Source organism: Vicia villosa, linkage group LG2 (assembly GCF_029867415.1).
Source record: "Vicia villosa cultivar HV-30 ecotype Madison, WI linkage group LG2, Vvil1.0, whole genome shotgun sequence".
NCBI lineage: Eukaryota > Viridiplantae > Streptophyta > Magnoliopsida > Fabales > Fabaceae > Vicia > Vicia villosa.
Genome location: NC_081181.1, coordinates 210,948,482 through 210,962,116, shown reverse-complemented (window position 1 = coordinate 210,962,116; position 13,635 = coordinate 210,948,482). Strand labels below are relative to the sequence as shown.

General features: G+C 37.1%; 1 protein-coding gene across 1 annotated transcript; it reads left to right on the top strand.

Annotated features, from left to right (window-relative positions):
- The first annotated feature begins 1,175 nt into the window (after positions 1-1,175).
- On the top strand, positions 1,176-4,038 carry LOC131653770 (probable L-type lectin-domain containing receptor kinase VII.2). Its single transcript, XM_058924048.1, has one exon. The coding sequence runs from the start codon at positions 1,274-1,276 to the stop codon at positions 3,344-3,346; it is 2,073 nt and encodes a 690-aa protein (XP_058780031.1). The 5' UTR covers positions 1,176-1,273; the 3' UTR covers positions 3,347-4,038.
- The last annotated feature ends 9,597 nt before the right edge of the window (positions 4,039-13,635 follow it).

Sequence of the window (13,635 nt, the reverse complement as noted above, 5' to 3'; positions counted from 1 at the left end):
GGAATATGGTAAGGTACCACGAGCTTAAGTGATATGCAATACACCATAAGGTATGGTGCGCGTGCACTTAAGAGGGCTTTTGGCTTGCAGCCCACACAAGTGGTTCTATAAATATAACCATTGTGCAGAAGCATTCAGTCTTAATAAAAATTCGGTTTGTGAAATCATAATTGTATTGTCTTTCACTTTCTCATTCAAAGTTAGAAGCTAGCACTGAGACTGAAGAGAATTATGTTTGTGTGGGCTGAGTAGAGGCGTTGTTCTTCATCAACGCTTGTAATCACTCTTTTGATTCTGCATCAAAGATTTTAATCGCCACAAGAGATAACCATTTATATCACAGATCATGCCTATTCGTAAGGATCACTAAAGGAAAAAATTTATTTTCCGCTGTGCATTGTATCGCAATTTTCTTTCACCTGAATGGTCATCTTAAAACAATGAAACATTGTTTCTCCTCAATTAATTGGTAAAAGTTTTTCTATAAATAGTATCTTTAATCTAAATACCAGGTACTAGTGTCTTTATAAATAGAAATACTTGTTAGGCATAACACGAAAATAATATATTTCAGAGGCAAAAATTTTATCTAAATCATTCTTTTACTTTTTTAGTGCACGAGAATAAATGAAAGAACTTTATTTTGTAAAATATCATTAATCATATGTTCAATGTGAATGTGTGATTCATGTTAAGATTTTCAAAATATCCTGAAGGAGATTCGCCAAATTATCCATTTAAATTCAATTTGTCTAAATTAGTGGAGTGAATCGAACCTAAAACTTAGTGTAAACACATGCTTTGAAAAACAATTGCGCAACTTTTATCATACTATTTTCATCTTCTTCTTATTCATATTTTACAAGAGACCTCCAACACAAAATTTAACATATTTGACCCAATATAAATACTTTTCCTTCATAATGACCCATCATATATCCCAGTCTATTTCTTAACCAAGGTCTTCATACTCCTTTTTAACTATATGCTTCTTCAACGTTGTTGAAACCTTTAAATTTTGTAATGGTTGATTATTATTATAAATCTTCTGTCTGTTTAATGAAGGTTTGATAAATCTGCCCGGTCACAAATGGAACATTCAAGACCATGCACTAAAAAGGACACCTTAATAACAATCACCTATAATAGTCCTTCTCCTACAATGACATGTGTGGGCTGGCATGTAGTACTTTTCAAACAAGAAAAATACTTTTAACAACCCTCCCTCTTCCTTAAACCAATTTCAATTTAATAAAAGTTTCCCTCATCATCAATGCCTCAACCTAACCTCCTTATCACTCTTCTTCAATCTGTAACCATGATTCTATGTTGTGTTTCCACTACTGAATTTGTCTATAATACAAACTTCAACTCTACAAACATCAACTTATATGGAAATGCAACCATTAACAGATCCATTCTCACTCTCACTAATGAAAGTTTCTTCTCAATAGGTCGCGCTTTTTACCCGAAAAAAATACCTACCAAACTTCCCAACTCTTCCATTCTTCTACCTTTTGCTACCTCCTTCATTTTCTCTGTTGCCCCCGTTAAAAACTATATTGCAGGACATGCCCTTGCCTTCATATTCACATCTTCAAGAGGTCTAAATGGCACAACATCAGCCGAGTATTATGGTCTTTTCAATCTCACCAATGAAGGTAATCCTAATAACCATGTTGTTGGTATTGAATTTGATATAGTTAAAAACGAAGAAGAATTCAACGATATAAATGACAATCATGTTGGCGTTGACATAAATTCGCTTAGATCCTTAACTTCACATGAGGCTGGCTACTGGGGTGGAAAAGATGACAATGAATTTAAGGTGTTGAAGATAAAGAGTGGAGAAAATTATCAAGTATGGATTGAATTTTTGCATTCTCGTATAAACGTTACTATGGCTCGTGCAGGACAAAAGAGGCCTAATGTTCCTCTCATCAGTGTGAAGGTTAACCTTTCTGGGGTTCTTATGGATGAAACGTACGTTGGATTCTCTGCAGCCACAGGAAGATTAATCGACAGTAGTAGGATTCTTGCTTGGAGCTTTAGCAATACAAATTTTTCAATTGGTGATGCTTTAGTGACAGAAAACTTGCCTTCATTTGTCCCTTATAAGGGATGGTTTTCTCGAGCAAAAGTTATAGCTGTAGGAGTCACCAGTGTTGTCTGTGTGTTGATCATCGGTTGCGGTTGTGTAGTGTTTTTCATCCTATATAGGAAGGAAAAGGGAGCTACAGAAATTGAAGAGTGGGAACTAGAATATTGGCCACATAGGATTAGTTTCCAAGAGGTTCATGCAGCCACAAGAAGGTTCTCTGAAGAAAATGTGATTGCTGTAGGAGGGAATGGAAAGGTATATAAAGGGATTTTGCAAGGAGTTGAAGCTGCGGTGAAGAGAATCCCTCAAGAAAGAGAAGGTGGAATGAGAGAGTTTTTAGCAGAGGTTTCAAGCATAGGAAGAATGAAACATAGAAATTTAGTAGGGTTGAGAGGTTGGTGCAAAGAAGAAAAGGGAAGCTTGATTCTAGTTTATGACTTCATGAAAAATGGAAGTTTAGACAAATGGATCTTTGAGTGTGAAGAAGGAAAGATGCTAACTTGGGAAGAAAGGATTCAAGTTTTGAAAAATGTAGCTGAAGGGATTCTATACCTGCATGAAGGTTGGGAAGTTAAGGTCTTGCATAGAGATATCAAAGCAAGTAATGTTCTACTTGACAAGGACATGAATGCTAGGTTGGGAGATTTTGGATTGGCTCTTATGCATGAGCATCATGGACAAGTGGCCAGCACAACAAAAGTGCTAGGGACATTAGGATACATTGCTCCGGAAGTGATTCGAACGGGAAGAGCGTCGACTATGTCTGATGTGTTCGGCTTTGGTGTATTGTTGTTAGAAGTAATTTGCGGACGAAGACCTATTGAAGTGCAAAAGCCAGGACTAATTGAATGGGTGAGGTCTCTGTTGATGGTTAACCAATTGCACAATGCTGTTGATGAAAGGTTGAAGGACAAAGGAGGATACCATATTGAGGAAGCTGAAAGATTGCTTCATTTGGGTTTGCAGTGTTCAAATTCAGACCCTAGTGTTAGACCAACAATGAGGCAGGTTGTGAAAATTCTGGAGGGAGAAATGACCAACATTGAGTGTGATGAAGAAAATATGGAGATGAGTTTGCTTGGAAAATTAAAATCAGCTGGGATGTGGTCTAAAACAATTAGTGCAGTTCCATATAGAGATCACCTTACTTTTGGAGAAGTTAAAAGTTATAACTCAAAGGCATCTACAAGTGGCTCAAGTGTTATTCAAGCATCAGATTCGGATATAATTTGGGAAGGCAGATAATAATAATAATATAAGTTTTTATGTAGAGTTAAATTTATTTTTAGTTCCATTCTAAAAGCTTAATTAATTTTGTTCATTAGAGTTTAATTTTATCTAACATGTAGTGTATAGTGAAAAAAAAAATATTCTAGCCAGGTCTTTGCTCATAATTTGTAGTTTTTGTACACTGCCATAACGTGGAAGTTGTTGTTTTATGGAACTTTTCAATAACCGTGTGCTTATGAAACGTCCAAAGAAGGATGCATGCCGTGCCGTGCATGTCAAGGTATCTTGGGGGAGGATTTTTCAGCGTTCTGTTAGAGCTATTCTTCTGATAGCAACACCACTTTCTTTGTTTGTGATGCATGCAATGCGACAAAACTTTTCTTCACAAGTCACTTTTCAACCGCTTCATGGATTAGGATCAGAATTATACCCCTGCAGTTACTATCCAATAAGTTAATGTTATTTTTATTTCTACTGCAATGTGGTAGCATATTATCATTTAGTGTAAATTCATGTGGTATAATGGTATGCAATTGCAGTTTTTTAACACCTAACTCATTAGAACAATTTTCTCCCTTTTTATTTGGAGAAGGTCTAAATATGATCAGTTTATTTGTCTCACTTATTTAAGTGAAAGTGAAGAGGATTAATTTAGAATTGTGAGAGATAAAGAAAAAAGAAGGCTTCGAAAGAGAGAAAAGAGTAGAGAACCCTATTCCCGTTTTTCTGCAACCAGTTTCACTAAGTCGGAGATTCCGAATTCATTAACTGTTGGATCGAGCTCAAATTTGAAGGGAAGGTTCGCAACACCTCTATCTACTTTTAAACCGTTTCGGATCTTTAAAACGGAGTCTAAGACGAGAGATATCTTCTTCGCACTGAAGCTGTAGATTTGGGTAATTTTTCAGCTTCTTTATTCTTTTTTGTAAGCTAGTTTGCTTTTCGGGTTTGCTATTGTTAATACTAGTTTGTGAATCACTTTAAGACTCTCTTGTACTTTTATTTGATTATAGTGAAGATATTTCTTTATCTTGGACGACTCGTGTTTTTATTCTCATATTAAAAGGGTTTCTACGCTAAAATGTCAATGTTCTTTTGTGTCTTTATTAGTACAATTTGTTGTTATATATTTGTTGTTGAATCTCAAGGTTCTTACAAGTTTGAGGGTTTTATATCTGCTGCATAGTGTTTTGTTATTATGTGTTAATTTTTCATAAGAATGGCATCAGAGCTCTTGGTTAAGGGTTATTTTACTTATTTGAATAATGTGGAGTTAAATATAAATATGAAGATGGTGTTGTTGAATGATTCTAACTACCATTTGTGAAAGGAAAAAATGAAATACTTACTATTTTTGAAGAAATTGCATTTACTGATGACTAGTTTCGCAAAGTCGAATTCTGTGTTTGATGAAGAATGGAAGTTTGAACATCTACAGGTATGTGATTTTATTCGACAATATGTAGAAGATAATGTTTATAATCATATTATTAATAAGACACATGTAAAAACTTTGTGGAAGAGGATAGAGTCCTTGTATGCCACTAAATCTGGGAAGGATAAATTGCTCATGTTGAATAGCTCCATAAGTTTAAAGTATAAGGAGGGGACTTATATATCATATCACTTGAGTGAATTTGAAGGGCTCATTGATCATATGCCAGGAATGGATATTAAATTTAATATTAATTTTTGGGACTATTTCTATCTTTACCAGAGTCTTGGGAGACGTTTCAGGTTTCTATCACAAGTTCTGCTTCTAGAGGTGTTGTTTCTTTGGAAGCGACTAAGGGTTATATTCTTAACGAGGAGATGACAAGGAATGCATGGGGTTCTTCATCTCAATCTGAGGTACTTGTCACTGAAAATTGGAGAGAAGTCACAAAAAGGAACTAAATGGTGGTAGAGAGAATAACAGAAGCAAGTTCAACCACGATACAAGAATATGGAGTGTCGTTATTGTCACAAAATAAGAGACATACATAAGTATTGTTATTATTGGAAAAGGAATAACAAAGGCAGGTAAACAAAGAGATCATGAAGATCATGATGGTGATCGTGTTACTACTGCTACTAGTGATGATCGTGTTATTCTCTGTTATCATGAGTCTGTTAATCTTGTATCAGACGAGAGCATGTGGATAGTTGACAGTGGTGCTACATTGTATGTTATACCAAGGATGGATTTCTTCACCTCTTATACTTTTAGTGACTCTGGAGTGTTGAAGATATGTAATAATGGTGTATCTAAGGTAATTGGTGTTGGTGATGTTTGCTTGAAAACCAACATGGGAATGCAAGTGTTTCTTAAAGGTGTGAAACATGCTCCAAGTGTTTGTTTTACTTTGATCTATGTGCATATGCTTTAAGGTTATGGTTATGACAATCACTTTGCTTCTGGAAAGTCAAAACTCAACAAAGGTAACTATGTATGGGTAGAGAAGAGAAACTTTCTAAGCTATATTGGACAAAAGCTTTTGTTTCTAGGGAGAATGTGAATGCTATCAACCTGGAATCATCTTTGAGGCACCGAAAACTTAGTCATATCAGTAAAAATGGACTAAACACTTTGGCCAAAAAGGATAATTTCCCATAATTAAAGAATTGAGATTTGAATAAGTATTCTCATTGCATGGCTGGTAAACAGACTACAGTGTCTTTCAAGAGACATCTTCCCTCAAGAAAGTCAAAGTTGCTTCAATTGCTATATTCTGATGTTTTGTGGTCCATTAAAGGTAAAATTCTTTAGCAGTGCACTGTATTTTATTACCTTTATTGATGAGTATTCCCAGAAACTATGGGTTTATGCCTTGAAGCAGAGAAAAGACCAAGTTTTGGAGAAGTTTAAAGAATTACATGCTTTGGTTGGGAGAGAGACAGGCGAGAAGCTTAAATGTGTCTGTTCTAGCAATGGTGGTAAGTATTATGGGTCATTTGATGCCTATTGCAGGCAACATGGTATTGTACATGAAAAGACTCCTCCTAAAACTCATCAATTGAATGGTTTAGCAGAGAGGATGAATCAATCACTAATTGAGAGAGTAAGGTGCATGTTGTCTGAAGGTAAGTTACCCAATCATTATTGGGGTGAGGCATTATACACATGGTGCATGTCCTTAATCTCACTCCTACTATTGCTTTGAACAGTGAAGTTCTAGACAAAATTTGGTTTAGAAAGAATGTCCAGTATGATTTTTTGAGAGTCTTTGGTTGTAAGGCTTTTGTGCATACTCCAAAGGATGAAAGATCCATGTTGGATGCAAAGTCAAAGCATTGTATCTACATCGACTATGGGCAAGATGAGTTTGGTTACAGATTGTATATCTTATAGGTAAAAAGCTTATCAAAATCCGTGATGTGGTGTTCATGGAAGACTGTTGAAAGTATATTGGAGTACTTTTAGATTATATTGTTTCCACAGGGATTATTGCGATACCACCGCCGTTCTATAGTCTATGTTGTCTTGATTTAAGGTTACTTTGGGTTTGATTTAAGATCATTCCACAATTTATTAGCAAGGAGTAAAATTAAGAAAGTTCTAAGTTTAAGAGAGTGTATCAAGATTCGATTTCACCGACCTAACTTTGTATGTCAACCTATAAATAAATATATATATATATATCTATATGAACTTGTTAACGATCAATATAATTATGTATCGACGTCTACACCGTCCGTGTCCGCAACGATATAGCTAGATTTACCGTATTGTTTAACCGCCGATTTCTCCACCGCTTAAACAATACAAATAACGTTTTATAAACCGATAATACGTAAATATCAAACGCTAAATCCATGTCTGCAATTTATAGTTTGATAGATGATAAAATTAGGTCAAGGTATAAACATTGATGTCTCAAACATTTATACCAAAGAAAAAACTTTAATAAACAAACTAAACCATCTATATTGATCATTACTTGTTCATACACATGTATTCACAAGAAAAACATACAAAAGTAAAGGAAGATTACATCTATTCTTGATACAAAAGAGATTTAGCTATCCATTGACATGATAGCTTGCTCAATAAGGTAAGGATGAAGAATAACAAGCATCTACGGCGATTAATCGACGATCAAAGCTTCGATTCTTCACTTCTCAGTTTGCTGCAGTAGAAAATGGTGTAATGAGCTCTGAAAAAGATCAATCTCCCCCAAAATATCTGACTTGCTCTTTATATAGCAATTCTGTTTTCTGTCTAGGGCGCGTCGCGCCCTCAAGCGCGCATCGCGCCATGTCACTTGCACATCAAACCGCCCAAGCGCGCAACGCGCGCTTTTCTCTGCTGGAAGCTTCACAAAATATCTGAACCCAGGGCGCGACGCGCCCTATTACCGCGCGACGCGCGCTAAGCTCTGCCCACCAGACTTCTATCTTGGCCAAAACAAGCTCAAAGCTTCCAAAATTTGCCAAGACCTACAAAATCATAACTAAAACACATATTAACATAAAATAAAAGTTAAAATTATAAACTCCAAATAGTAATATAAAACTAAAGAGAATTATACGAATACTCGATAAAATCGATCGAAAGGTGCCACAAATTAAACTAGATATTAACACAATTTGGCACCTAACAAAGACCAAACTATTGAATGCATTGATAAGATGAAGAAAACTACACCCAAGAAAGATATCAGTTTGTCTAATGTTGATCCAGTTTGATTACCTATTCATTATCTGGATATTATTGGTGGTGATGATCAAAATGGTGAGCCCAATAATTATGTTGATGATCAAAAACTTAGAGATGAGGTGAATATTCCAACTAATGATGATGAAGGGAGAATGATATGTTATAGGATGAGAATCTTGGTGAAGCTCCAGAATCATATCAAGTTCAACTTAGGAGGTCTAACAGGTAGAGACAACCTTCTACAAGGTATAATTCTGTGACCTTGAGTGATGAGGGTGAACCTGAGTGTTTTCAAGAGGCCATGGAAAGTGATGAAAATCCAAAATGGTTAGATACAAGGCATGATGAGATGAAATCATTGTATATAATCACACTTATGATTTAGTGAAGTTGCCTAGAGGCAAAAGGACTTTGAAAAATAGGTGAAGTTATAGAGTTAAACATGAGAGTATAAGCCTCCAAGGTATAGAGAAATATTATTGGTGAAAGGTTTCCTTCAAATAAAGGGTGTTGACTTTAATGATATTTTCTCACCTGTTGTAAATATGTCATCAATCACAACCGTGTTGAGTTTGGCTTCTACTCTTGATTTTGAGTTTGAGAAAATGAAAGTGAAAACGGTTCTCCTTCAAGGTAATTTGGAGGAAGAGATCTACATGAAACATCTCGATGGTTTAATAAAGATCATGTGTGTAGATTGAGAAAGATTTTATATGGGTTAAAGTAAGCTCCAAGGCAGTGGTGCAAGAAGTTTGAGTCTATTATGTGTGATCAAGGATACTAGAAGACTACTTTAGATCAAGATTATGACAAATCAACTTTCAAAACCATTTTTAATTCTCTGTGTGCTACCTATGAAGGATGTAACACCCTTCTAATACCCCGCATAAATAATAAATAATAATCAGAGTAAACATGAAAAAGGGCATTACAACTTCCAAATAATTAAATAATAATACTCATGTCATGCCATAAAAGAGAACGTCAACCAAATTTATTCAGATCATCATGTTTAACACAGCGGAATTATCTTTAACATCTGAATAACAACCAGCCAAGTCACAGACTTGAAACATCAACATAAAAATCCATCCAAATAAAAAGAGTTTAACAAGTAACTTTAAACGACGCCCCCAGTGTTACACGACCAGAGCATGACACGGACCCAACTGACTCTAACGAACTACTTGACGAGCTAATCCTCACCAAGTACGAGAGCTAATCCTCACCAAGTACGAGAGCTACTCCTCAATCTGAAAAATAACAACAGTAAGGGTGAGTCTCATTCACATTTAACTAACGTTATAAGATATAGATAGTAAAATATCATTTCACATGCCATTCACCCAATCACATTTATGATCAGATTCAAACCATACAATCAGTAAGCAAACAACCAAATTCACACATATTATAACATTGGACCATCTTCCATTCATGTTATAATAGCAAAACAGCCTAATGCAATGCAACTACATGCATGTGGTACCAAAATCTGGGATAACCCAACTCACCGACCCACCATCGTCAAGGATACGGTAACACCCACTCACTAATTCCACACAATGGGAATTAGCTACCACTGATCCACCATCGTCAAGGACCAGCCACATAATGATTATGAATGCATGCATCAACCATAACATGCTCATCACCCACATAAATCGATCAATGTCATAATCATTAATAAAACACGCATTTCACGCCAACAATACATGTATAATAAACACCAGTTATAACCACAACATCATACGTAAAACATTCATTAGTGTACCTATTAACATATCCCACCACAAACAAATAAGATCGAGTGTTTTAAAAATAATTCAAGCCACAACTCAAAACACCATTTGAGTATATGAATTATTTGATTAGCTTCATTGTACTCGAAACGGCACCAAAATCCGGTTTACGGTTTAAAAGTTACACATTTTTAAACTTTTCCAAAACGGCCTGTCGCAACAACTAACAGCACGCGGCGCCACACACATTCGCGGCGCGGAACGAATCGGAACAACGCCTTCGCGGCGCGGCCATACGCTCGCGGCGCGTACTGAACACAACAAAACTTCCTGGCCTTCTGCCAAGCAGTTCGCGGCGCCAACTCCTGGACGCGGCGCGAACTGGCGGTTTCCAGAACTCCGAATAGCAGAAAACAGCCTGCGATTTCATCCCTCTTTCACCGAATCACTACCCAACCAATCTCATCCCAACCAGATTTCGCATACAGTGAAATAACACATATTATAACACATTTATAATACATTCAACCATCCAATTATCACCAATACATGATCAATACAATCATTGTAAATCAATTCTCCCCAAAAACCTAACATTTCTACAACCTAAGCATAACCCAATTGATACGAATAACACGATCAAATTCTATCATACTACCGATAATCCCATAATAGAAGATAAACGGAAGAGTCCCCCCTTACCTGAAAGTTGATTCTTCGCTCTTCCTCGGGTCGCACTTCTCCGTTCCTCTTCTCTTTTCACGTTCAGACTTCTTTTCCCAAAATGCTGTAACCCTCTCTATTCCACAACTCCTCCTATTTTATTAAAATTGAAATAAAATTGTTTTAATTAGTAATAGGGCCTACCAATGCACCCCCTTCCTTACTAACCACAACTCAAGCCCAATTGTTTAATTCCTCATAATTTCCATAATTCCAAATAATTCCCCATAATTCAATTAAATTAATTAAATTAAATTATGAAAATAAATGGAGTGTTACAACTCTCCCCCACTAAATAGTTTTCGTCCTCGAAAACATACCTTAGGCAAATAACTCTGGATAGGAATCCTTCATCTGACTTTCCAGTTCCCAAGTCACATTCCCACCAGCTGGTCCTCCCCAAGCTACTTTGACCAGTGCTATCTCTTTGCCACGCAATTGTTTCAGCCTTCGATCTTCAATACTCATAGGCAGAGTTTCAACTGTCAGATTATCCTTTACCTGCACATCATCGACTTGGATCACATGAGATGGATCAGCAATGTACTTCCTCAACTGCGACACATGGAATACATCATGCAGATTCGCAAGTGTCGGTGGCAACGCAATACGATACGCCACTTCTCCAACCCTCTCCGTAATTTGAAACGGACCAATAAAACGCGGAGTCAACTTCCTTGACTTCAGTGCTCTACCAACACCAGTTGTAGGAGTCACCCTCAAGAACACATGATCTCCTTCTTGAAATTCAAGTGTCCTTCTTCTTTTATCATGATAACTCTTCTGACAACTCTGAGAAGTCTTCATCTTCTCCTGAATCATCTTAATCCTTTCTGTTGTCTCCTGAACAATTTCTGGCCCAATCACAGCACCTTCGCCAGATTCGTACCAACATAAAGGCGTTCTACACCTCCGACCATACAAAGCTTCAAACGGAGCCATACCAATACTCGAGTGAAAACTATTATTGTAAGTAAATTTGATCAAGGGTAGATAACTATCCCAAGCACCGCCTTTTTCCAACACACAAGCACGCAACAAATCTTCTAGTGATTGAATAGTTCTTTCTGTCTGTCCGTCCGTCTGTGGATGATAAGCAGAACTCAATCTCAGCTTAGTACCCAAGGCCTTCTGCAAACCTTCCCAGAATCTGGATGTAAACCTTGGATCTCTATCTGACACGATACTCGAAGGAATACCATGTAAACTCACTATCCTTTCAATATACAATTGAGCCAGCTTCTCCATTGGGTAATCCATTCTCATTGGTATAAAGTGAGCAGACTTTGTCAACCTGTCCACTATAACCCAAATAGCTTCACAATTCTTCACCGTCCTCGGCAAACCTGAAACAAAATTCATAGATATACTATCCCACTTCCATTCCGGAACAAATAACGGTTGCATAGCTCCATACGGCTTCTGATGCTCAACCTTCGACTTCTGACAAGTCAAACAGGCATAGACAAATTCAGCTATTTCCTTTTTCATTCCAGGCCACCAAAACAGCTTCTTTAAGTCATGATACATCTTGGTAGCACCAGGATGAATACTCAATCCGCTACGATGTCCTTCTTCAAGAATGCTCTTCCTCAATTCGGCAATGTCAGGAACATAAACACGATTACCAAACCTCATTATACCATTCTCGTCGATTCTGAATTCACCTCCTTTATCTTGGTTAAAAAGAGTCAACTTATCAACCAACTCTACATCAGTCTTCTGACCTTCTCGGATTTCCTCAAGAATACCACTAGTCAGCTTCAGCATACCCAATTTAACACTGGTAGGAGTGTCTTCACATACTAAACTCAAATCTCGGAATTGTTCAATTAAATCCAATTCTCTCACCATAAGCATAGACATATGCAAGGACTTTCTACTCAATGCATCGGCAACAACATTTGCTTTACCCGGATGATAATTCAGTTCAAAATCATAATCCTTGAGAAATTCTAACTATCTTCTTTGTCTCATATTCAGCTCTTTTTGGTCAAAGAGATACTTCAAACTCTTGTGATCACTAAATACTTCAAACCTTGAACCATACAGGTAATGCCTCCATAATTTCAACACAAATACCACTGCTGCCAACTCTAAGTCATGAGTCGGATAGTTTCTCTCATGCACTTTGAGTTGCCTCGACGCATAAGCGACTACCTGTTGATTCTGCATTAGTACACCTCCTAATCCCGACAACGAAGCATCACAATAAACAACAAAAGATTCCGCCGGATTCGGCAAAATTAAGATCGGCACACTAGTCAACCTCTTCTTCAACTCTTGGAATCCTTCTTCACATTTCGAATCCCAAACAAAAGCTTGTCCCTTCCTAGTCAACTTAGTTAACGGCAACGCTAACTTTGAAAAACCTTCAATGAACTTTCTATAGTAACCCGCAAGACCAAGGAAAATACGGATTTCGGAAACTGACTTCGGAGCTTCCCACTGAGACACTGCTTCTACTTTCGTTGGGTCAACGGCAATACCATCCTTAGAAATTACATGCCCAAGAAAGCTCACTTCATTTAACCAGAACTCACACTTTGACAGTTTTGCATAAAGTTTCTTTTCCTTCAATAGTTCCAATACCACTCTAAGATGATCCGCATGCTCTTCTTCATTCTTAGAATATATTAAAATATCATCAATAAACACTACTACGAACTGATCCAGGTAAGGATGGAAGATCCTATTCATATACTCCATGAAAACTCCCGGCGTATTGGTTACTCCAAATGGCATCACTGTATATTCGTAATGACCATACCTCGTTCTAAATGCCGTTTTCTGAATATCATCCGTCTTCACCCGAATCTGATGATATCCCGACCTCAAGTCAATTTTGCTGAACACACAAGCTCCAACCAGTTGATCCATCAAATCATCAATCCTCGGCAAGGGATACCGATTCTTGATAGTAACCTTGTTCAGTTGTCTGTAATCCACACACAACCTCATTGAACCTTCTTTCTTCTTCACCAGTAATACCGGTGCACCCCACGGTGAGACACTAGGACGAATAAATTTCTTCTCAAGTAACTCTTCCAATTGACTCTTCAACTCAGTCAATTCCGATGCCGACATACGATAAGGTGCCATCGACACAGGACTAGTTCCAGGAATTAATTCAATAGCAAAATCCACCTCCCTCTCTGGCGGTAATTCTCTTACATCTTCTGGGAAAACTTCCGGAAATT